The sequence below is a fragment of the Vipera ursinii genome (genome assembly GCF_947247035.1).
Source record: "Vipera ursinii genome assembly, chromosome: 3".
In the NCBI taxonomy this organism is placed as follows: Eukaryota; Metazoa; Chordata; class Lepidosauria; order Squamata; family Viperidae; genus Vipera; species Vipera ursinii.
In genome coordinates, this window is record NC_139516.1 from 159,402,706 (window position 1) to 159,428,579 (window position 25,874).

The 25,874-nt window shown below is 35.9% G+C and overlaps 1 protein-coding gene across 1 annotated transcript in view; it reads right to left on the reverse strand.

Moving 5' to 3' along the window:
* LOC310638522 (cadherin-7) overlaps positions 1–25,874 on the reverse strand; it is a gene marked incomplete at its 3' end in the record, with an annotated part of 123,717 nt that overhangs the window by 56,415 nt on the left and 41,428 nt on the right. Inside the window, exon 3 of the mRNA XM_083359672.1 lies at positions 2,402–2,696. Coding sequence (XP_083215798.1) covers positions 2,402–2,696 — 295 coding nt within the window. The remainder of the gene's footprint in view (positions 1–2,401; positions 2,697–25,874) is intronic.

The following is a 25,874-nucleotide window of genomic DNA, read 5'->3' on the forward strand; positions in this document are numbered from 1 at the left end:
ATGAGATACAACTGACATATGGGGCTGAAGCTGAATTACTCTCCCGGCCATGATCTCTACCCTGTTTTTCAAGTAGTAGGCAATAGAATACAAGTGTCAGGTCTACTCTTTTAGGAAGTGTATAACCTAGTTTAAAGCCAGCCTAGATGCCAACTATCAAACCTGGCAGTTTCTGGACAAAGAGAAACCTTGTGTTGCTAGGGTTCGGCATCACCTTATTTGGTCCCATCTATTTTTTTACTCCTCTAAACATCTGGGGAGAACATCTACAGCAGCTCCTGTCTGAAAGTGGAATATATAGCTAGGATATATCTATATACTGATGGTATCTCATCTCATACTAATCAATGAGAGAGAGAGAGAGAGAGAGAGAGAGAGAGAGAGAGAGAGAGAGAGAGAGAGAGAGAGAGAGAGAGAAAGAAATTGAAAGCTTTTCTGATCAGTTTTCTAGTGTGTAAGACTTCGCATTTGTCTACCTTAATAATTTGCTGGTACAGACTTTTTCATTTCATTCATACTTCAGTATTCTTGTCCACACATGTATATTCCTTATCTGTTCAATGGGCATATACCATTTCTATATAGAGAGGAGATCATAAAGAGGAATGCAATATTATAATAAAAAGTCATATGAATGCATATGATACAGTCATAGGACTGTGCACATTTGGAAAGGGATTTGGAAAGAGTGCTTCAGGTCTCTTGCAAAGACAGCACAGCTCTATTATTCATTGAGATGAGGGTGACTTTTATCAGACATCTACAAGGAATTGAAAAATGTATGACACTGTTTCAAGAGTTGCATTAAACCTAATGAATAGACTTTTCTGTATGCCTGAAATAGGATGCTCTGCTTTAATGCACAGAAGAGAAATACATGGGGTCCAAAGCATTTCTTCAAAATCATTTTCAATATATACTTGACAAGAATATAATACAAGCATGATATTTGACAAGAATATATGTAATTTTTGTACCTAAATAGCAACAAGTAAACATCTTGATATTTTAATAGTGTTCAATTCTTCTAATCTGGGTTAAGAGAAATCTTTTTACTCTTATTAGACTCTGCATATATTATCTGTCTTCTCTTTATGATAGTGTAAAAGAAATGTACAGTAAGGCAACTGACTGATTTCCATGTAAACAGAGATAAATGGAACAGTAAGCCGCAATAAAGGTAACAATGCTAAATGCATTTGTGTTTGGTCTCCCTGAGAAAACTCAAAAAATATTCATGATTGTATTCTCATACTGAGGTTTTTGGCCAAAGATCACAGCAAAAAAAAAATATTCCTTCATATAAACATTTCCACTAATTTGATTTACCACCAAAAAGCCTATTTTAAAATTTTCTGAGAAATGTCTTTAGAAATATAATTACTGATATTAGATACAAATATATTGTATGAGAAGCCACACTAAATATAAGAATAGGTGAAAAAGAAAGGCCTGTTATTTCCTACAGTAGAAATGGTTTTGAGAAGACCATGTATTCAGCTTTGGCATTTCTATTTAACAGCATATCACTTGAGATGAAGCAAAATTCTAAGAATTTATTAGTATGAAAGGGAATAAATTATTCTTTCTAAGAGATGGTAAACTATCATCAATATTTCTTTTATTGCTGTTCATATACTGGAACTATTGATCATGCTACAGGGGACAACAGTGACCTGCTGTCCTCTATTATTTTGGAGTTCAATTCTTCTCAATCACACAGGTCAATGGCAGGAGATTCTGGGAGTCTAAATCATCCAGAAGGACCCAAAAATACTCTTTTGAGTATTTTTCCTTTGCCCTCCCCTTTTCATCGCCAAAATTTCCACTTTTTCAGAAGCAGAGGGGGATTTCACATAAAAGGTGTTTATTTAATTATAAACTGAGCGTGATGGTTCCAGAAAAAAACACGAGTGTCATTTCCAAACTCAGATTTAGAAAGGCACTGATCTGTCAGCTGTACTGCCCTTAATTACCCTCTTCATTTGGGAAAAATAGAAAGTTTTGCTGATAAAGGAGGCAGCTGAGTTAGAAGTACATATCAGCAGTCTAGGCAATCCTTAAACTAAGAGTTTGGCAAAGCTTGGCAAGTTTTTTAGGTTGCTGCATTAAATCAAACTTTACAGAATGCAGTTTCCGGAAAAAAAAACCTTTAATATATACCTTTTCAGTTTCAGAAAACATTTGATTTGTCTGGATTGTAGCTTTATTTTTGAAATAGCTGCTAACCCAAAAATTTCAATTTAGCTCAACTGGAAATTTAGAATAACACAGCTTTTGTTGTTCAAAGTTTGGATTTTCATTTTGAAAAAAATAATAATAGAAAGAGCATTCTTTTGGGTGTCAACATAATAAATAATAATTTAGAACAAAACAAAGATTTTAGGTCATTTATACTTACCCACAGGAGACATTTCAGGCACTCCAGCAGTGTAAGGACCATCCAGAAATTTAGGCTCATTGTCATTGATGTCCTGAATCTTAATGACGAATTCCGACTCAGGCTCCACAGGTTTATTTGTCAGTCTATCTAGTGCTTGTGCGCGGAGGGTGTAGTAGGCCTGCTCTTCCCGATCAAGCCTCTTTGTAGCATGAATGTCCCCCGTGTTCTCATCAATAATGAAAATGGAACTTGCCCCCTCTCCCGACAAGATGTATTTGATGGAGCCGTCTCCTTTATCAACATCAGAGTGAAGCTGGTAAAAAATTGATGAGAGATGAGATTAACGTACAGGACAGTTGGCGATATGAATATATGTTTTAAAATAATCTGCATGTCATGCCTTAGTGTATGAAATTGTTTGTTCTTGGAAAAATTAAGGCAATATGTTGAATATGCACAGCATGTGGCAAATGATAGGAAGCTGTCAGCTAACTCCCATGTGTCAGATAGCCCTATGTCATACCCAAGATCGTATTTTCAGAAGCCACCATGTCAGATGAAACTTTTTTATGAGAACACAGTTTTTATGAGAATACAAGCCTTGGTAATCTAATGCTATTTACTCAAGAGTTAATAGCCAGCTGAAATCCTTTGAAGAAAGGCAGCCTGTGTTTTGTATTCCTTTGGGTGTCAATGCACTTGCTTGCTAAATAAAACTTTTAATATTTAGGTTTCTCTAAATCATAAATAAATAAAAGAATGAATCAGCAGAACATTTCCACCCCCCTTCATATTTATTACAGTAATTTATTAGTAGGAGGTATGTCTACTTCCATTTTGAAAGATCATATAACTGAACAGGAAGCCTAAATAGTTCATCTTACCATTATTATATATTTTTATTTTTAAAAGGGAGCATTTATAAACTATAAGCATGAAACAAATGTTATCACTGTAGAGATAGTAGCTATATCAAGTTTCATTGTGATGTCTTCTCCAAATCTGTCAGAGGTTTTTTTTTTGGTTTTTTTTAATCCCATTTATATCCCGCCCTTCTCCGAAGACTCAGGACGGCTTACAATTTAAAGCACAAATAAATGTGCTTAGCAATAGCCTTCATTCTATGTATATGCCTGCTTATTAGGGCTTCCCCCCCCCAGCGGCATTATTACAAAGTCAGCCTATTGCCCCCAACAATCTGGGTCCTCATTTTACCTACCTCGTAAGGATGGAAGGCTGAGTCAACCTTGAGCCTGGTGGGATGCGAACCTGCACTAATTGCAGGCAGCTGGTGTTACTTAAGGAGGCATTAGCCCACTGCTCCACCAAGGCTCTAATATGCTACTCCCATCAAAAAAAAACAAACTTTTGGGTGAACACTCTATAACTACAAAAAACTTTCTGTATGTCATGTTGTTTGTAACCTTCAATTAGATAAAACAGTGCATCACAAGACAACAATTTTTGAATCCAGGTACAGCAAATATGATGAGTCAAATAATTATGTACAAAATCTGGGATCCATTATTCCTGTGGAAGTGAGATTTCAAGCATCCATAGACAAGTTGTATTTGCAAACTTGTGGCTACTGCAGTGACAACATGGTCAGTTGCAGTCACGTGTTTATGAATTCCAAAAATCCCTGCCATCTTCATGCAAGCAAAGTCAATGGGAACGTCTGTCAGAAATCAAGTCTCTCCCAGTCCCACTGTTTGTTTGTTTTTTTCCCCTCTCCCATGTTCATTCTGTTTATCTTTTTTTGTAAGGAAACATCTCTGAAAGGATAACTCATGGATAATGGGTTTTCTAGTATGAGTTGAAATGCACAACTTCTGGATGATACCAATATGGAAAAAACCCCTTTGTATGACTTTTTTCCATAGAGTATTCATTATATATATATAAAACATGTATAGACACATAGACAGACACACACATACACACACACACACAGAGAGAGAGAGAGAGAGAGAGAGAGAGAGAACAGTCCTGCTTCATGGAAAAACATGTGAAACACACACACACAAAGCTTAGAATTAAAATAATGATTAAATACTTACTATGGACAGGAATATTCACTAAAGGATCTAAAACAAGTGTATTTGTCAAAAGGTGGAAGAAGAGAGTCTAATATCCTAGACTTAACCCACAGTAAGAAGAAGGAATTGATTGAAGAACTGAATGTTGAGGTAAGTCATCACTGTCTCCATGGAATTGTAATATGCAGAGCAGAAAGAATAAAGAACATTGTACCCTTCATACTAGACTTCATCAAAACTGTTTTTGATGAATACTGAACGAAGGTAGGCCAAATTTAGTGGCTTAAAATACTGAAGGAGAAAACTGATCAGATCGGATGGGAAGTTCTTACTTTCAGAAGAAGTGGCAGACTGAAGACCACTGTGTGAAAAGCCAAGCCAATAATCATAGCAAAGAATAGAGATCCAGTGAGTAAACTGGCTCTTCAGAATCTCTCCAGAGAAGGAGAGGACAGAAGATTGCCCACATGCACTCCAAACAGCTGCTCCTTGCACCGAAAGCCACAAGGCAGCAATTTTCAGCAGGTTTTGAGTAGTGGGAAGAAACAGGAATCTTGCTCAAAAGTCAGCTAGTGCCTTTGAAAGTACAATAACTTTACAAACTACCTTTTCTAAGCAATTTGGAAATTGCTTGTTAATACTTTTAGTTTAATAAAGACCTTTGAAATTGACAAGTCTGAAAACACCAGGTGAGTTTTCCTTCAGCTCTTAATGAAAGAAAATTTTAATCACAAGTTTTAGAATTTTTTTAAATGAAATAAACAGCAAAAAAGCTAAATAAAACAATAACATTAGAAACAGATTACAAATGCAGATACATTTGGAATATGATTTTGGGGTTAATTATAAATAATTATTCTCATAAGAAGTAGATTTGTTTGGATTTTTGCAAGACAAAATAAAATAAGCAATTTTAAAAAGTGGATACTGGAAGGAACTATAGATTTTAGTTAAAGAAGAAAAATAATAAAACCTGATTAGCAGCTAATTAACTGACACATATAAAATAATACAAAATATTGAAAATATTGGACACGTTTGAACAATGAAATCAGAATTTAGTATCATCCCTGGTCTCACCTTTAAATTATTTTTCTCCTTCTCTGTCTTATATAATATAATGTAATTATAAGGAAGGATAGGAACAGGAAAAAAAGACTCTGGCAGAGAAGAAAGATAACCATCTGATTGTCAGACCAAAGCCTAAAGATGACACAGTGAAATCTAATTGAACCCAATCCCTTATTTGCTCATACCTAATGGACAGAACCTTGCCAAACTACCGTGTGTGTGTGTGTGTGTGTGTGTGTGTGTGTGTGTGTGTGTGTGTGTGTATTCTAGAGTGTGGCTTCTCTAAATTTCTTTCTCTCCAGCTCAGGACTGAAAAGTCTCTTAGCATGAGCTTTTCTCTGGAATGCATTGTCTCCTCCTTGGGAAAGCTCTATGCTGCCAAGACTCCCCTCCACTGCTTCTCCAGGTGCACATTCCAGCACATGATCAAGAAAACTGCCCAATTTAAACTGCCCAATCATTGCATTTAAACTGCCCGATTGCATTTAAACTGCCCAGAGGTTGCTGGGAAGAGCTACAATCTGTGAGTTAAGAAGGAGGAAGGTGGAGGAGGAAAGTAGCTGAGCCCCTGCTGATTGGACCTCCATTGCGTTTAAACTGCCCAGAGATTGCTGGGAAGAGCTACAATCTCTGAGTTAAGAAGGAGGAAGGTGGAGGAGGAAAGTAGCTGAGCCCCTGCTGATTGGACCTCCATTGCGTTTAAACTGCCCAGAGATTGCTGGGAAGAGCTACAATCTGTGAGTTAAGAAGGAGGAAGGTGGAGGAGGAAAGTAGCTGAGCCCCTGCTGATTGGACCTCCATTGCGTTTAAACTGCCCAGAGATTGCTGGGAAAAGCTACAATCTGTGAGTTAAGGAAGAGGGTGGAGGAGGAAAGCACATATTTGAACTGGCATTGTATTGTGTTCATTTGAAGAACTTAGTTTATTTGAGGGGGAAAAAACCACATATTTTAAAAATCCCATGTTAACTAAGGGGATTCCTGTTTCACATCTGCATTACTGATTTATAGCCACTGTGTGATTTAAATTACTGCATTTGCTTTCTGTGCACTTAAGATAGCAATTAGCGTGTAGTACTTTAATGAATAATTGCTATTCAGAGAACTAAAAATATTATTATACAGTAGTTTACTTTGATCTCCAAAGGCCAGCACTTCTAACATAATGTTAGAACTAGTTAGTTCTTTTCAAAAGCCCAGAATTCTGTGCTTAAAAATCCTGATCCATTTTTTTTGCTATTTTGTTTTACAATTACCATAAATTGGCTCATTACAAAATTAGCAATGTTCCCATTGCTGTAAAAAAAAATTACTCTGAAGATTTTTGTGAATACTGTTTTGAGTGTTTTAGTGCCAAGAAGAGAAATCTAAAAGGACATGACGAGGGAACAATGTATTACCAAAATATGTTGAAATTTAATTTAATTTTAATTTATTAATATTTCTATACCACCCTTCTCCCGAAGGACTCAGGGCGGTGTACAGGGCAAGAATAAAACACAGAGTTACAAAAATTAAAAGGTAATTAAATACATGCCCATAAAAACAGTTGGTATATTAATAAAAACCCCAATAAAATGATAGTAAAAAACCCCACCAATCCCCCCTCAGGCCAGGCCGGCTTGTTCGAACAGGTATGTTTTCAGATCGCGGCGAAAGGAGCGAAGATCGGGCGCCGTCCAGAGCTCAACCGGTAACTGGTTCCATAGCTCCGGGGCCCCCACAGAGAAAGATCTCCCCCTGGGGGCCACCAATCTACATTCTCTGACCGGTGGCAGCTTCATATTTTCTCAGCAATTTTCACAATTGTCATGGTTGAGATATGCACACACACACATACACACACATGTACATAAACTTTCTCTCTGTGTATTACTCTATATTCATATACATAGATTAGGACAGGTGTTTCCAGCTTTCACATGTCTTAAAATTGAAATTCTAGATTTCACAATTAGCACGATCAGCATCCACTTAAGAGAATTCTGGAAGAAACTTTTCTGACATACAGTATTAGCAAAACCTCTTCCCTTCTGGTCTTTATAAATATTAGTTATTTTCAAACCAAATATTTTGACATAAAGGAAGTTTTACAAAAGTGATGTATGACTTAGAGCAGATAAACTATGGAATATTAGAAGGGGCAGTTTATTTAAAAAAAAACTAGTAAAATAGAAGGAGGAAAATAAATGGTTTGAGCACTGAAGAACATATAGTGTTCTGAAGATATTTATTGTGAATTTTGAAAATAATATCATAAAACAGAATAGAACCTCTTTTTTAAGCTCGCAAAACTGATGAACAAGTCCTCCCTATATGGAATAGAAGATAAAAAAGGTTGGGTATACTTAATCTAAAAATTAAAGTCATCCTGGAGGGAGAAATTTGCCACGAGGTTAAAATCTATATAGCATTTAGCATATAGCATATGTGGAAGCATCACAAGTAGCAAACAAAATATTTTTTGAGATTTGCTTCTCTCCTTTTCCAAAAACAGTGCTACTAGCTTCTACTAATCAAAATCTTTATATGAGGTTTTTATTTCAAATGTCATTGTCCATTACAACAGGAATCAGTTTAACTCCTCCTGGTCAAGTTCTCTATGCTTTTGCTAAACACACTTTTAAGGTGTAACTAATCCTGAGCCCGCAGTCTCTTATTTAAATAATTTTCCATCATTGGCATGATTCAGGATGCAAACAATTGCAAGGATACTTTGGTCTGGATTTTAATAAATTGATCGTGATGATGTATGTCATCACTGTACATCACATTATTTACTGGCTAAAATTCTGGAACATTAACTTTGTCTATCTGGAAAGTACTCAGTTTGAAGAAAGCCATTATAGTGGCTCATTTGTGAAGCCAAAAGATTCTGGTTAATAGTTGATTGTCAAAGATTGTAGTCTTGTATAAACATAGCCTGAATCTGTTATCCTTGTTTGCTTTCATCAGCTCCAGTTGTATTATGACTTTAGCTTTAGATTGCTAAACTAGTGGCTGTTTTGGTGAGCAATGTCTGTTGTCCTTTCAAGGAATTTCATAGTTCACAGTTCACATTTGATGAACTGAAGGAAGAGACAAGGGAATATAATCAGTGAGGACAAAGCAAGTCCATTTGTCAGAAGAATATTGACTGATTATTGGGATTATTGGGTAAAGGGAAAACAAAATCAGAAATGAGACAGAATGAAGAGGGTTATTCAAAAGACACTATACATTTACTTTAAGTGCTTAGGGGTTCTTATGGCCACTTGCATTTTATTATATTATTCAGCACAAAAGTATTCCAAAAATATTAACTTTATTTTCTCTAAACAGTAATGTTATTCTTTAGATTTACCTTTCAGCAGTGGTGGGATTCAAATATGTGAACAACTGATTCTCGGTGTGGATGCTGCTTCTGGAAGTCCATTCTGGGCCTGGGCAACAAAAAAATTAGCTACCCGTTCTGCCAAAGTGGAGTGAACTGGCTGAATCCCACCACTGCCTTTCAGAAATATTGGACTGAATATCTGTCACTGCTCTACATTAGCACACCCACAGATACAATGTCTATTATTTAATGTAAATAATCATCCAAAGTATCTGAGATACAATCTGACAAGTGATTTAAGATATGAATTGGAATGTGAATGATTGGGCACAACTGGATCAGTTTACTCCATGTCTGAAAAAACATCACTTGAGATTTGAAGTTTTATTATAAGGATAAAACTAAACTTAGAAATAAAATATTGGGAAGAATAGAAATTTTCCATACTAGTCTCAAAAAAATAAAAATAAAGCAAGCAGCGTGTATGACAAAAAGGGTTGAAAAAGAATAGTGACTCAGAAGATCTGTATGACCTGTTCAAATTACATCAGCAGCTATTTTTTCCCCTTAATTTCACTTCTGTATCACTTTCAAACCATTGCCATCATATGTTTTCCAGGTGAAGACTTGATGTATCCTCAAAGAGCAGGCACATTGCTGAAGTGGAGAATGTGACCAGGCAGTGAGCACAGCTTCTCTGGATAAGAAGAAGCTGAAGAACGTGCCCCAATGTACTTTGAAAGACAGTTTCCTGTAAGGCAGCCTGCAGAAATCCTACAGGTAACTCACAAGAGCGCAGAAGCCAAGAAAGAAGGATCAAGCTCGAGCCTCAACAGATTACACTGGGACTGATCTATTTTCACTTTCTAAAATGCATTTGTATTATGATTATATAAAAGCTACCAAGATCTTTGGAGCAGTGAGAAATTACACCTCCTGGTTAGCGTTCCTAGGATTCAGAAGGTGAATAAAGGGAAAGACATATGTACAAGGATTGAGAAATAATCTACAGCAAAAAGCTTGTGAAGAATTTAGACTATGAAAATTTAAAGTGATTAATGGTTTTGTCTAAATTTGGATTTTTTTTTAATTTTTATTTTTTTATTATTTTAATTCCATTTACGGTATATCCCACCCTTCTCCGAAGACTCAGGGCGGCTTACAAGCTTTTGCTTATTTTAAATATTAAGTTTACTGTCTGTGTCTTCCAAGTGCATTGATTGGGGGATTTTTATAAACAATAAAAGTCAAGGGACTGTTGTTAAAGAGCAAAAACTGCAGAACATGTTGAATAGGATTAATAAGTTAAGAATACAGAGAAAGGGAAAAGAAAAAAAAATGAGAAGAGCTCTCTTTTGGCAGTTACTTTCCCTTGTTGAACAAATTCAATAAAAGGGAGGAAGGGAGGGAAGAGGAGAGAGAGAGAGAGGGCTATTATCAGAGAAGCAGCGAGAAAAGTGAGAAAAGGATCATTAAACTGCATTACATCAGGGATGTTACAAATAATGTTGAGAAATGGAGAAAGAATATAAAATCAGTGACAACTTTATTGGCTGAAAGATCTGCAAATATGGAAGATAAAATGAATAAAAGATTAGAACAAACTGAAATGCAAATAATTGAAGAAGTTAAACAAACAAGAAAAAAATGAAGATCCTAGAAAATAAAGTGGAAATAACAACTATGGAAATGAATGAAGATCTGGATGTGACATCATCTGAAGCCATGGAACCTGAAGAACTAAGCAGGGCCCTCTGAGCTGCTAATTCAGTCTCTCTTTTTTGTGTATTAGATCCATGTCCCTCCTGGCTTATTAAGGCTGTGCATGAGGGTACATGGGACTGTGACTGAGTTAATTCCTCCTTGAAAGAGGGCATAGTTCCACCAGCTCTTAAAGGACCACCACTCAACCCAACCAAGCTGGATTGTTTTCACCCAGTTTACAAGGGCAATTTGGAAATAACCCTCCATTTGGTTATTAATGATAGTTATTCGCACATACAGAACTTTTATCGCCATTCAAATTGAGGCACTTGTCATAACGTCTTACAAGGATTGAAATTCCTTAGTAGTACTTGCTTGGCACCATATCTGGGCTATTGGGGGGAGGGGGCTGATCAAAAACATCCCAACGGAACTGCTTCAAAAGTTCTTGGGTGCATCTAGTGGTGTGCGGGCAAGCATTATTGTGAACCAACACCACACCAGAACTGGTGCCATAGTAAATCCTGCCAAATGTGAAGATGCCAAAGGAGTACTGCTAGTGAAGTTCATGGAGCATGGTTCAACCATCAGTTCAGAAGTCTACTGTGAAACGTTATGAAAAGTCAGACGAGCCATCCATAACAAGCATCAGGACATGCTGACTTCCGGTGTGGTGTTGGTTCATGATAATGCTTGCCCACACTGCGAGTGTCTGTCATTGATAACCAAACACAAGTTTATTTCTGAATTGCCCTTGTACAATCTTCCCCTTTTAGTGAAGGTTTTTTACATTGTGGCAACTAAAATAGGATGCAATATTTCAAGTGTTGACAATGGTCCCCCAGAGCAACATTTAAGAATTTAATCCAGAACAACTAAATGACTGGAAGATGTTTCAGATAAACTATGAAAACAAACAGTAACATTCTGATTAATAAAAGTGACAGAAGGTATATAAACATGAGATAATTCAGAAAGGTATATTTAATGGGCTACTAACCCCTTGTACTTGATACTTTATAAATAGCTGGCTTTAGAGCTCAAATGTAAAAAACAACGCCCACAATTTTATATAAATACCATCAGTTAGAGAGTACTATTTAAATCAGCCTCGATTTGAAATGAAGTGAGAATCAGTACAAATGACTCAACAATATGTTCAAAAGATACTGTGCAATGATCAAACAGGTAAATATGATTAAATATTAGAAGAATAAGCAATTTTACAGAAGCCACCCTTATCATGAGAATCACCAATGTCTGGACAATTGGCAGGGTTGCATTCAATCATGAAAAGCTCATATTCTTAGAGGGAGAGAGAAAACTAATTGGACAGAATTTCTTTAGATTTAATTCCAGATTGAGTTTGAAAATATTTACAGGTAATAATCATTGATATGATTGTGCCTACAGTGAGCCACCTCTTCATTTGAGTCAGATGCCCATTAAGTTATTCCTTCAATTCTGAGAAAACTTGGAATTTGCAGTGTCAAGATTGGAATGTATTATGAATGGGATAAAATTGTGAAATACCACCTTTGCAATTGCCCTCATAGCTGGTTCATGAGGCTTGAGGCATAGCAGTGCCATGCTGCAGCAAAATTTCTTATTGTCTTTCCAAAATTTGCTTAATTATTGTTTCAAAGTTTTTGAGAAACTGATAGTGATGTGAGATTCAAAGAAATCCGTGTGAATAACACAATCTGTGTTCCCCCAAAACTGTAAACATGACTTTATCTGCTTAAACCTGGGCTTCGCATTTTTCTCCTATGGGTCAAGCTTTGTGGAGATGCACTGCATTCAGAAAGTATTCAGACCCCCTTCATTTTTCTCATTTTTGTTATGTTGCAGCCTGATTGTACAATTGTTGAAATTCATTTTTTCTCATCAATCTACACTCAGTACCCCATAATGACAAATTGAAAACATAATTTTAGAAATGTCTTAAATTTATTAAAAAGAAAAAACTGAAATATCACATTGGCATAAGTATTCAGACCCTTCACTCAGCACTTTGTTGAAGCACCTTTGGCAGCAATTACAGCCTTGAGTCTTTTTGGGTATGATGTGAAAAGCTTTGCACACCTGGATTGGGGGATTTTCTGCCATTCTTCCTTGCAAATCCTCTAGTCTAAAGCTCAGTCAGGTTGGATGGCAACTGTTGGTGGACAGCTATTTTCAGGTCCCTCCAGAGATGTTCAATAGGGTTCATGTCAGGGCTTTGGCAGGCCACTCTAAGACATTCACAGATTTGTCCATAAGCCACTGTGTTGTATTGGCTGTGTCGTTAGGATCATTGTCATGTTGGAAAGTGAACCTTCAGTCCAGTCTGAGGCCCTGAGTGCTGTGGAACAGGTTTTCATTAAGGATATCCCTATACTTTGCTCCATTCAGCTTTTCCTCAACCCTGACCAGTCTCCCAGTCCCTGCTGATAAAAAACATCCATACAGCATGATGCTGCCACCACGCTTCACTGCTGGGATGATATTGGGCAGGTGATGAGTGGCACCTGGCTTCTTTAAGACAATGTTTAAAATTGAAACCAAACAGTTCAATCTTGGTTTCATCAGACCAAAGAATCTTGTTCCTCACAGTCTGAGAGTCCTTCAGGTGCTTTTTTGCAAACTTCAAGTGGGCTTTCATGTGTTTTGCACTAAGGAGAGACTTCTGTCTAGCCAGTCTGCCACAAATTCCAGTTCAGCGGAGGGCTGCAGTGATGGTTGTTCTTCTAGAACTCTGTCCCATCTCCACACAGGATCACTGGAGATCAGTCAGAGTGACCATCAGGTTCTTGGTCACCTCTGTTACTAAGGCCTTTCTCCCTTAATTGCTATGTTTGACCAGGTGACCAGCTCCTAGAAGAGTCCTAGTTGTCCGAAACTTCTTCCATTTGAGAATTATGGAGACCACTGTGCTCTTAGGAACCTTCAGTGCAGCAGAAATTTTATTGCAACCTTCCCCAGATCTGTGCCTTGCAGTAATCCTGTCTCTGAGGCAGTTCCTTTGACTTCATAGCTTTTGCTTTATTACAGTATGCATTGTTAGATGTGAGGCCTTCTATAGAGAGGTGTGTGCCTTTTCAAATCATGTCCCATCAATTTAATTTACCACAGGTCAACTGCAGTCAAGTTATAGAAACATGTCAGCAATGATCAAGAGAAATGTCTATGGAGATTCTCAGTCATCCAGGTCATGAGGCAACTGGACTTTCTTCTTTTTCTTTGAAGACATTTCGCTTCTCTTCCAAGAAGCTTCTTCAGCTCCCCATCCAGTCAGAGCTGAAGAAGCTTCTTGGATGAGAAACAAAACGTCTTCAAAGAAAAACAAAAAAGTCTAGTTGCCTTGTGAAAAAGCATCTTTGGGATCAAGAGAAATGGAGGTCACCTGAGCTAAATTTCACGTGTTGTTGCAAAGGCTCTGAATACTTATGCCAATGTGATATTTCAGGGTTTTTAAAATAAATTTACATACATTTCTAAAATTTTGTTTCACTTTGTTGTTATGGGGTACTGAGTGTAGATGATTTGAAAATGATTTTCAAAAACTGTAGAATCAAGCTGCAGCGTAACAAAAATGAAGGGGAGTCTGAATGCTTTCTGAATGCACAGAATATCATGGAAAAATGCTTCAGAAATGGATTTATAATAGAATGTTTATTAATGCAAAATTGATATGTAAGCTTTGGCAAAGAAGCCTATTTCTGGACAGGGCACAAGAACATGTTTACACAGACATATTTTCTGTAGGAGCTATAAATGATATAAATGGTTGCTTCCCATCTATAAGAAATGTTATCATAACTTTAAGAGTAAACAATCATTTGTGTATAATACACATGCACAAAGTCCATTATAAGTGTTAACACTGACTTCAGTTTCAAGATATTTGCAGCTAAGATTGTACAAAAAATAGCACTGGCTTATATTTAGGGGGGAAATGAATAAAATAAAATTAATTACAGATGGGATGTTCATATTTATGGAACAGTCAAACCAATTTCTCTTTCTATATCCTGAACCCAGTCTGAGCTGAATAGACTTACAGGAAATATTGTTTTTACTAGACTTTGTATTATATTTTTTAATTACTTAAAGGATCCCTGTAATATACTGAGTAATATTGGCCACTGAAGCACTCCTGATTCCTTTAAAACTCACAAGGATGACAAAAAACAAAGAAAAAAATAATAAAGCAGGGGGGGGGGGGAAAGTAACTGTAATTGCTAAAAAAAAATTGCAAATAATACTGGTGTCTCTTGGGTAAAGTCTGAGATAGACAAAGAGGCCACTCAGTCTTAAAAGATAAATTGGCACTGTTTGTAAAAGTACCTGGAAAAGCAAACTAGACTAAACTCAGTGGAGAGATTAAAAATAGTTCAGTTTCAATTGCTTCTCCTTTTTAAATTGGTCTTATTTGGACATCAGAAGCATTAAGAATTTTGCTTTGTAAGACACATTACAGTCTGACCTACTATTTACAACAGATTTCTTTTCTTTTTTTATATTCAGAACACCTTTACATCCAAATTTAGACTTATACTAAACTGCTTTCATCTGCTAATTCTGGGTTATTTGGGAGCAATGTGAAAATAAATGGACTATGTGCATTGGCACATTCCCATTTTCCAACATGGTTTAAAACAGAATGTTTGAATTAATATGTCAAAGTATGTGTATCTCCACTTGAACTGTGACATCTGGGAGCATACTATGTTATAGCAAGGTTATAGGAGTTTGGTATAATGGTTACACCAGGTTAGCAACTAGGGGACTGTGTGCTCCACTCCTGCCTAAAGCCAACTCAATGATCCTGAAACACTCATTGTCTCAGATCTAGGAAGAAGGCAATAGTAAGCTACTTCTGAAACCTTGCCAAGAAAATTGTAGGGACTAGTCTATGCACTTGCCAAGAGCCAACATTGATTCAAAAGCACCAGAGGAAAAAATACCCTACATATAAACTCAGGTTATTGGTTGTGGTATCATTTAACTTTCATGTAGCTTTAAAAGTTATTAATCTGCCAGCTATTATACTAATTCTTTTTACAGATTTATTCCCATTGTGTTTTGTGTAGATATTAAAGAGGGATGATGATGCTTCCTTACATCCTATAGAAGTCTATTTTGTCCCTATTTTTACCATATACATGAAACCACAGTGTGGTTTAACCATAGTTAGTAATTTTGCTCATTTTCCTGGACAATATTCTGTTCACTGGGAGATGCTCTGGGTGGAAATGTTTTCAGCAGCTTGTATGTTGATCACCAACATGGCACCCATGGACATTAATGTGCTTTGATATATAACCTTGGAACCTCCTACCCTACCTGGTTTTCTATAATAATATTCTTGTATTTATAAATAAATGAATAAATAAGCATGTTGCAATCCAAATTACTTATCTAAAGCACAATCTGTATTTCTATAACTAAGATCCCCATATAGACTTCAGAAACTTTCTTAGGAAAGAAATTGAGGGTGGTGTGAGCCCAGAAATTGACCATATCATCCCAATAGGATCGGCCCGTTCCACTTGTGCTGGCAGAGGAGGCATGCTAAAAGCCCTGTCAGCCCGAGTATTCTAGCTTGTTGGGTCCAGGAGAAGACTATTCTATTTCGCCTGCCCTTTGGAACATCTTGCCCCCCTGGAGTGAGATCAGCTCCAATCTTCCTGACCTTCTGTAAGAACCTAATGACATGGCTCTGCCAGTTAGCAAGGGGATAAATGGGGGAGTTATCACAGTGGAGGTGGCTGATACTGTAGATTAACAACAGATCCCACCTCCCTCCCATTCTTCTCATGCTCTCCTCATCTTTTAATTGGGGACAGTATTTGTATCTTCACAATATTTTATCTATGGTTTTTTTAGCTTTTATGTTTTTTTAATCTTTTTAAGATTGCTATCTGCCCAGAGATACCCTATAGTAAGATGAGTGGCCAATACATTTTACAAACAAGGAGTTTGTTTTTCCACCTCCAAAATGTAAAAGATGAAGAAGTGGTAAAATCATCCTACGAATTTCAAGAGAGTGATAGGAATCAATCTTGCCATTTTTTCTTCATATAAATAGTTATTAATAGTTATTAATAGTTCATAGTTATTAATTTGATGACCTGCTGAAAGTGCCCAAACACCTTTCCAAATATCAAATGTGCTCCTCAGCACCAAAGGATTGGTAAGCACTGTACTAGTATATCATTAGGTGATGAATAACTGTTCCTAGCTTCCAGTTGTCTGATAACTACAAGAAACCTAGTGAGTTTCTAAACTAAGCATCATGGCTACGTAGAGAAATAGAAGAGGACTTTCTGGAGTATAAAGACTGAAAGTTCAGGTATGTAAGAGAAAATAAATGAATTCCCAGGATGAACATGCTTCCAGAATTCTAAGTATATGTCAAAGTCCCCAAGTTACTATTTTGCATTTGATTTTGGTTGGTATCCTGTAGGGTTCTAGGAAAAAATCAAGGTAGATCCTACAAGCTTGAAATCAGTTCATTCTTCAGTCTGACCATCTAATCATGCTTGTATTGTGTATAGTACTTGACAGCTTAGGGAAGTAATGTCTCCTAGCACAAATCAAACTGCTCTATCTATGCTGCTAGCTAAGACTTCTTTCTAAAGCTGATTTCTTAAAAACTTTCAAGCAATATTCAAAACCCATGTATCTTGTAAACACATACACATTGTGTGTTTTTTTTAAAAATTTGCCAATCTTTATTCAATTAGTCAATTTATATATCTAAGATTTTCCAGAGAATATGAAGCATTCAAATAAACATGTTAAGAAATGAATTTTAACATTCTCAAATATATATGTATGGGAATGTAGACGTGGGTACATTTGAACAATTAAGAATGATGTACCAAGTGGAGTTCCCATGAAAATGCATCAAAACCAATACTTTTAAAATTGTTTATAAAGGACATTAAAGATGATCAAATAAAAAAGCCAAGTTTGTTGATGACATCAAATTATTCAGGCTTGAAAAGTTCAAATGAGTTTCCGTTTAGTTTTATGTTAACAAATGCAAATATGACTTCAGAAACATGCGGAAAGCTCAATGAAAATACCATACTAGTTTTATATCTATGAATATTACGTTAGGGATCATTAGACAAAGGATTGTAAATAAATTTATGTTAAAAATTTGAATGTAATTTCTTTATGTATTCAAAGTAACTTCAAACAGAGTATGGTAGAGCAATATAAGAATGCAATTTGAAAAGTACAACCAACATTTTTAGAGGAAAGATTTAAAACTTATTTACTTCATTAAAAAAGTAGATAACAAAATAAAGTGTTCTCTATCAATTAATCTATCTATATATTATCATCTATCTATCTATCTATCTATTTATCTATCAATTTATCTAGTATGATATGGAAAATGTGGAGAAAGCGAAGTTTTTGTTGTTACTGTTTCTTCTTGCCTACAATGTTCAAAGATGGGTATATCTCACAAAATTAAATGTAGGAAGATTCTAGACCACAGAAATATCTGTTCAGAAATTCACAAATAAGCTCTACAATTTTCTGCCAACAGTTGGTGAAGATCAACTTTAAAAAGAGACTAGATAAATCTGACTTTAAAATCCAGTAATCTTGATTACTAGATATCTCTTTCTAATTTCTATCCATCATTTAAGTATTTAAAATCAGATGCTAGGTGGTTATCATTGAAATTCTGCACGAATTAACTCTGCCCCTTGGAATTACAGGTCTACACGAAGTTGACCACTCTACTGTTGTCTGCTTGCTTGTAAGTAAGAAGAGGATAGAGAACATCTATGTGTTAAGTATCTATTTGTAGAAACATATTGTATCATATTGCTCTTAGTAAAATATTTGATTTGCCTCTTTAAAAAGTTCTTCAGAGCAGACTTTATCATATCGATTCCCCTCCGCCCTGTGCGTTCCCACAGAGAGGGCCTCCTCAGGGTGCCGCCAGTCAGGGAATGCCGACTGGCGGCCCCCAGGGGGAGGGCCTTCTCTGTGGGCGCTCCGGCATTATGGAATCAACTGCCGGTGGAGCTCCGGATGGCACCAGACCTCCGAACTTTCCGTCGGGGCCTGAAGACCCACCTGTTTGAAATAGCTGGTCTGGCCTGATGGGGGATTATGGGTTTTTAATTGTTTTTAAATTTGTATTATCGTTTTAATTGGGCATGGGTTTAATCCTTTTTTAATTTTTGTATTGTCTTTTTTATATATGCCCTGTGAACCGCCCTGAGTCCCTACCAAGGAGAAGGGCGGTATATAAATCAAATAAACTATAAACTATAACTATATTATTTTGTATAGGGAACAACATAATTAAGTAAAGTTGTGCATCTCTTCCCTGGGTCCATAATGTTGTAACCATTAACGGACACATCTTTCTTGCATGGGCTTTCTTTACATCCATCTGAGCAAGTACTGTAGTAAGCTTTTTTCTTTTCTTTGTAGTTTAATAATAGAACTAAAAGCCCTTTGGCTATAAAGAAATCTGAAGCCAATCCATTAAGATGAGTTCAACCAGAGCAAAAGCACAGGGCGGCAGCTGCTGCAAGTAGGGCAGAACAGGAAAATGTTGATACACTGTGGAAATACGAGAAGTGTTAATGGACCATCAGCTTTCATGTTCCTCAGCCCAACAGGTACATGTCAATAAGAAATTTAAAATGCCATTCAGCAAGTCTGGGTGATAAAATCAATGGTATAATACACATCATTATCTGATACTTACAAATAAAGGTGCAGCTATACAGTGTTGAATTATCTGCTTCTTTATCAAGAATCTTTCTCTAAACTGCACCCACATGTCACTTTTAAGCCTCATTAAAACATGTAAACCAAGGTTCATATTACCATCTTAGCAAAGAATATATCCAGGGAATTCAAAGGCATGAAAGGGGAACTAACCTATGTTATACTGAACTAAATATTTAGGCTAGATTTTAATATGATGGAGAAACTATTCTTCACTGCAAAACTATAGCTATAAAAAGAAAGATAAAAATTATCCAGATCTGTAGAAATAAATAGCAACATTTGCAAAAAAATTTTTTTAGAAGAACTGCAATTCAGCCATATTTCAAACAGATACTTTCTGGATGATAATTGTGGGGTCAAGTTATGTTGACTGAAGGAAAATTAAATGTCACTTAATGGAACCAATTAAATGTAGATTTAAAAAAAAAGCAGTTCAAGGTTTTTTCAAGGAAAACTGGGCAAATAATTTTAAAATAATAATGAATTAGCTGATTCACTCTTTTTAGTCCAATTAGCTTCCATGCATGCATTTCCCAATTTGCTTATTAATCAAAATACTCTAGAGGAAAGTTTAACAGATTCTCTGCTCCTTCAAAGACAATAATATAATGATTTCTCATTATTTAAGTGCATTTTAATAAAAGCATTTGATAAAGTATTCATGCCATATATTCTGGCTTTATATCTTTGTACGCCCTTATTAAAAATTTTACACAATGTGTAGCAAAGAAGACATTTGCAATACCTACTAGTCTCTAAATATATTGAAGTTCCATAATCCCTTTTTGGCACATGAAACTTATAATCATTGGTATCAATGATTGTGCTTAAAATGGATTAGGCAACTGCCTATACCACAGGTCTGCAAACCGCGGCTCTGGAGCCACATGTAGCTCTTTTTGCCGTCTCCTGCGGCTCCCAGTCCTCTGCCATGTGCAGTCCAAAAAAAAAAAAGTGGGACTAAAAAAGTTCAACCAATCAATTCAAATATGCAGGGTAGGTGCATATCTCGTCTTGTCTCCACTCTTCAGTCAAACCCTGTTCTGCACATGTGTGGCTCCCAGTTTTTCCTTTTGTGAGGGAACCGGTTCCGAGTGGCTCTTTCACTGTTTCAGGTTCCTGACCCCTGGCCTATACTAAAAGAAAACTCGGTCTTTTCCGACCCAGATATATGGCTTTAATATTCAGCCAACAGAACTTCTTCATCTTTCTCATTTATTCAAATAGTCACCAAAAGCATGGTACATTGTAAACTGTTCATCAATATTATGTGTACATGTGTGCGTGTATGTATACATATACATATATATATATATATATATATATATATATATATATATATATATATATATATATATATATATATATATATATATATACACTGACATCTACATACAGGTTCCCTTTTTGCTTTTATGAGCTACAGCTGTTCTTAACTTTATTTTCTGATATGTGTACAGGATAAATCCTATTAATTCAGAACAATTGTTGGTTTGAATGCACATGTAATTAGTTCTCTTCAATATCTGAAGTATTAAGATTCACTGTATCAGGATTTATTTCCTGATTTTTTCCCCTTAACTAGTTCATAAACTCTGCTTTAAATATTAATATGATGCATAATTGCTGATATTTATTTTCTAACTCAGTTCATAACAAGTTATAGAAATATAAAATAATCAAATATCCATTTTTATGGGGGACTGGAATGGTGTTATGGATGTACAGATGGATAAGGCTGGAGCTTTTAAGCGCATTCCAAGTCATGCTAGACTGCCTAAATCTTTTTTTGAAATGAAGGACGACTTGGAACTGCAAGATATCTGGCGCGAGAGACACTTGCAGGAAAAGGATTATACTTTTTATTCTGATAGACATCAATCTTTTTCGAGGATTGATTTTATTTTGGTGACTAATGACTTTTTTTTGAGGACTAAAAAGGTGAAGATTTGTGCAAGAACTATCTCTGATCATAGTCCAGTGTGGTTAGAGATTGATAAGGAGAAAAGAGACAGGCGCTCGTGGCGCGTAAATGAGAATTTGTTTAGAAATCAGAGAAATGTGGAAGAATGTAAACAGCGGATGAAGGATTTTTTTGAAACTAATATGAACAAAGGTACTTCTATGGATATGGTGTGGGATGCTAGCAAGGCATACATGAGAGGGGTGTTGATATATATGAACAACAAACATAGACGTGCTGTGGAAGCTAGGAGGAAAGAACTGGAGAATGAAATAAAGGAAAAAGAAAAGGCTTTGATTTTGAACTCAGAGGATGTGAAGACTAAGGAGGCTATTAAGTTGTTAAGAGGACAATTTGATAAATTAATGGCTGACCAAGTGGCAACCAATATGCGGTTTGCCAGGCATAATACTTTTTGTAACGCTAACAAACCAGGTAGATGGTTAGCTTATAGATTGAGGAAAAAACAAAGGGCTTCTAATATAGACAAGATTGAGCATAAAGGAAGGGTTGTGTTTCAACAGGACCTTATCAAGGACGCTTTTGTGGATTTTTATTCTAAATTATACGCTAAAGAGAAAATTAATGAAAAAGATATTGATATATATTTGGAAAATGCTAGTATCCCAGTTCTTACGCAAGTACAAAAAGAAGGGATTAATCAATTGATCACAGAAGAAGAAATTTTTACAGCAATTAAGGAATTGAAGGTGGATAAAGCACCAGGTACGGATGGCTTGACTGCGGCCTATTATAAAAATTTACAATTAGAAATGATAAAACCGTTAAAGGAACTGTTCCAGACAATCCAGAGGGGGGGAAAGGTGCCACCGTCTTGGAGAACAGCTTTTATCTCTTTGATTCCGAAGGAAGACCAAGATGTTACTCAAGTTAAAAATTATAGACCGATATCGCTTTTAAACACAGATTACAAGATATTTGCTAAGGTTTTGGCTAATAGATTGATGAGGGTTCTGCAACAGGTGATTCATGGGGATCAAACAGGGTTTATTAGTGGTAGGCAAATGAAAAATAATGTGAGGCATATAGTTGATGTGTTAGAGTTTTTGGAAAGGAACAACCAGATTGCTGCGGTGCTAATTTTTTTAGATGCTAAAAAAGCTTTTGATCAATTGAACTGGAAATTTTTGTTGAAAGTTTTAGATAAAATGGATTTTGGGGAAAAATTTTTACAACCGATTAGGGCATTATATCAAAAACAAACTGCCCGAATTATAGTTAATAATAGTTTGACAGAAGCATGTAATATTGAGAAGGGCACAAGGCAAGGGTGTCCGTTATCGCCCTTGTTATTTGTGTTAACATTAGAGATACTATTGGTTAAAATTCGGAATTCGGAAAAAATTAAGGGGATTCAAATTGGAGATCAGGATTACAGATTGAGAGCATTCGCAGACAATCTGGTTGTTACAGTGACCCAGCCAGAGAACTCTGTTGTGGACCTGATGGAGATAATAACACAATATGGGAAGGTTTCTGGATTTAAGGTTAATGTACAAAAAACAAAAATTTTGGCTAAAAATATGACAACACCGCAAAAGGCCCTTTTAGAAGGATTAACTGGATTTGAGATTGTTAAAAGGGTTAAATATTTGGGGGTGATTTTGTCGCCCTCTAATACAAAGCTATATAAAAATAATTATGAAAAATTATGGGGGAAAATTCAAAAAGAATTGGAGAGTTGGAAAAAATTGCAATTGTCTTTGTTGGGATGGATTGCAGCAGTAAAAATGAATGTTCTGCCTAAATTTTTATTTTTATTTCAAATGATACCGATTCTTAAGAAAGATTCTAATCTGGAGGAATGGCAGCGAGGTATCAATAAATTTGTGTGGGCGGGGAAAAAACCACGAGTTAAACTTAAGATTATGCAGGATACTCGTGAGAGAGGTGGCCTTAAATTGCCTAATTTTAAATTATATTATGAAGCTGTTGCATTAGTAGGAATTAGTGACTGGATTAATTTGATGCAAGGGAGGTTATTAAATCTTGAGGGCCACGATTTGTTGTTTGGCTGGCATGCATATTTGTTGTATGATAAGAAGGTAGACAACGTGTTTAGGGTGCATATTTTAAGACAGGCATTGCTGAGAGTTTGGAAGAAGTACAGACATAAGTTAAGTTGCAAGATACCATTGTGGGCAATTCCAAAACACGCAATAGAAAATATACATGCTGGCTTCAAACATGATCGGACTACGTATAAGGAGATTCTCAGTTTGGAAAGAAACGTTTGGTGTTTGAAATCATATAGCCTCTTGCGAGAAGAGAAGGTTGTTCAAAATTGGTTTCAATATATTCAGTTACGGGCCAGGTGGAAAGAAGACCAGAAAAATGGACTTACAATGACTGATGAAAATTTGATAAAGCAAATTAGGAATCAGGGACCAGCACATATCAAACGGATATATCTTGCATTGATAGAGATTGATTCAGAAACAGAGCTTGTTAAGGATTGTATGATAAAATGGGCCCAAAATATCCAGGAAGTCATCACAATGGACACGTGGGAAAAGATTTGGGTGAGGAACGTAAAATTTACACAAGCTCAAAATTTAAGAGAGAATTTTTACAAAATGTTTTATAGATGGCATTTAGATCCTAAAATGCTTGCAAGTATGTGTCCGAATTATCAGCCTAAATGTTGGAGGTGCGGTGATGAAGACGCAACATATTTTCACATATGGTGGACTTGTAAAAAGGTTAAGGCTTTTTGGATAAAAGTCTGGTGGAACATGCAGAAGATTTTTAAACAGAGGTTAAAGTTTTGTCCGCAATTTTTTTTGTTGGGAATAATTACAGATGCCACAGTTGTGGACACCAAGTTGATGTTGAATTTAATTACGGCGGCAAGAGTTTTGATAGGCCAATACTGGAAGAAAGAGGAACTGCCGACCATAGAGGAGTGGACTTTAAAGGTTTCCGACCTGGCAGAGATGGCGAAGATTTCGGCCTATTTGAAAGATCATTCGCAAGAACGCTATATTATGGAATGGAGAAAATGGATTGATTTTATCCAGAACAAGTATAGGGTTAAGAAGTTCTATGTAGCATTTGAATAAGTCTTCTTTCGTTTTTTTTTTCTTTTCTTATCTTAGTTTCTTTTTATATATATTCAATATTATTATTATTTGTTTTATCCTATATAAGCTAGAGAGTGATGGATTTTAGAGTTTATAATTGTTAGTATATGATTGCTTATGATTGCATTTTATATATATACCTTGTATTTAGCTCTGGGAAGTCGGGGGGGAGGGGGGAGGGGGGGAGGTAGGGAGGGGGGAGGAGGAAGGGGGAGGGGGGATTCTTAAAGGAAAACTGTATTTTAAAACTTTTCAATAAAAAAAATAATCAAATATCCTAATAAGATAAAAAACCTCTTCATATATAGAAGCTTATTAGGGAATTTATACTCTTTCCTTCATGGCAACATATTCTTTGCAGGAATGATCATTTATTCTATGTACCCCGCAATTTGAATTCATTTACTATGCCTGAAATACTAGTAGAATTAACATTTACCATACTGGTGTATAAATTCACTTCTATAAAACTATTCAAGATGCACTAACAGCACAATAGTGGGATAATACTAAAAATGTGAGGCTAGAGGAACACTTAGACTTGTGTATTTTATTCTAAATTGCCTTCTGTTCAAATGTGTTTGTCTTCATTTTAATAATAAGCCAAACAGTCATACACATGCACAGTCAATGCACATACAATCTCTTTGTGTCCATTATAAACAACTGAAAAGCTTGCTCTTCTAAGGACTAGGGATCAGAGAATACTAGACTGAGAAATTAAAAATATCTTATCAGAAAGCAAAGGCAAAGCACTTCCTTAGTGAGGCTAGAAGATGAGATGGATGTGCCCACAAAAGTCACCAAAAGTTAACTTCAACTTGAAAATATAATTGTTACATATACGTCATATCACCTGCAGAGTTGGGAGCTGAATATATTCATTAATGTCTAATGAATTTGCCCATACTGATACCAACTTTGGTAAGTAAGCAGGATCAAATGAGAAAGAAAAGAAACGAAAGAAGTCCAGATATAAAGAGAAACTTGATTTACAGGAATCCAACAAGAAAATAAAGAACAAAACCTGAGCAAACCAAGAGATCATAGACTGACCACTGAAAAGCACACGTTTATGTTTTGATGGAGATTAAATGACACAGCTTCTTGAACCTCTCATTTATATAGATAGCAACATCAGTCTATTTCGAGGCAATCAAAATGGCCCACAACTGACATAAATATAACCTGTATAAATATATTAAATAAAACATTAAATAGGGAAGAAGCAAAGAATAAGTTTTTCCCCCTAAAATTCTTTGTTTTTTGATGATGGGAAAGAGAATTTCTCTCCAGTCTTACAATGGAAGAAATACATTTGACTGTTCCTTGAGATACTGGCATTATTGACTTTTATCTGTATTATTTAATTGATTCCACAATGTAAGTATAAAACATTCTGTATATGTTCTATTCTGTCATATCTGATTCTTCAAAACTGCTTGGACAGGTCCCTGAAATTATATTGGCAAGAGTTCAAAAGTGGTTTGCTATTGCCTTCTGCACAGAGCTGAGAGCGAGTGAAAGGCTCAAAGTGA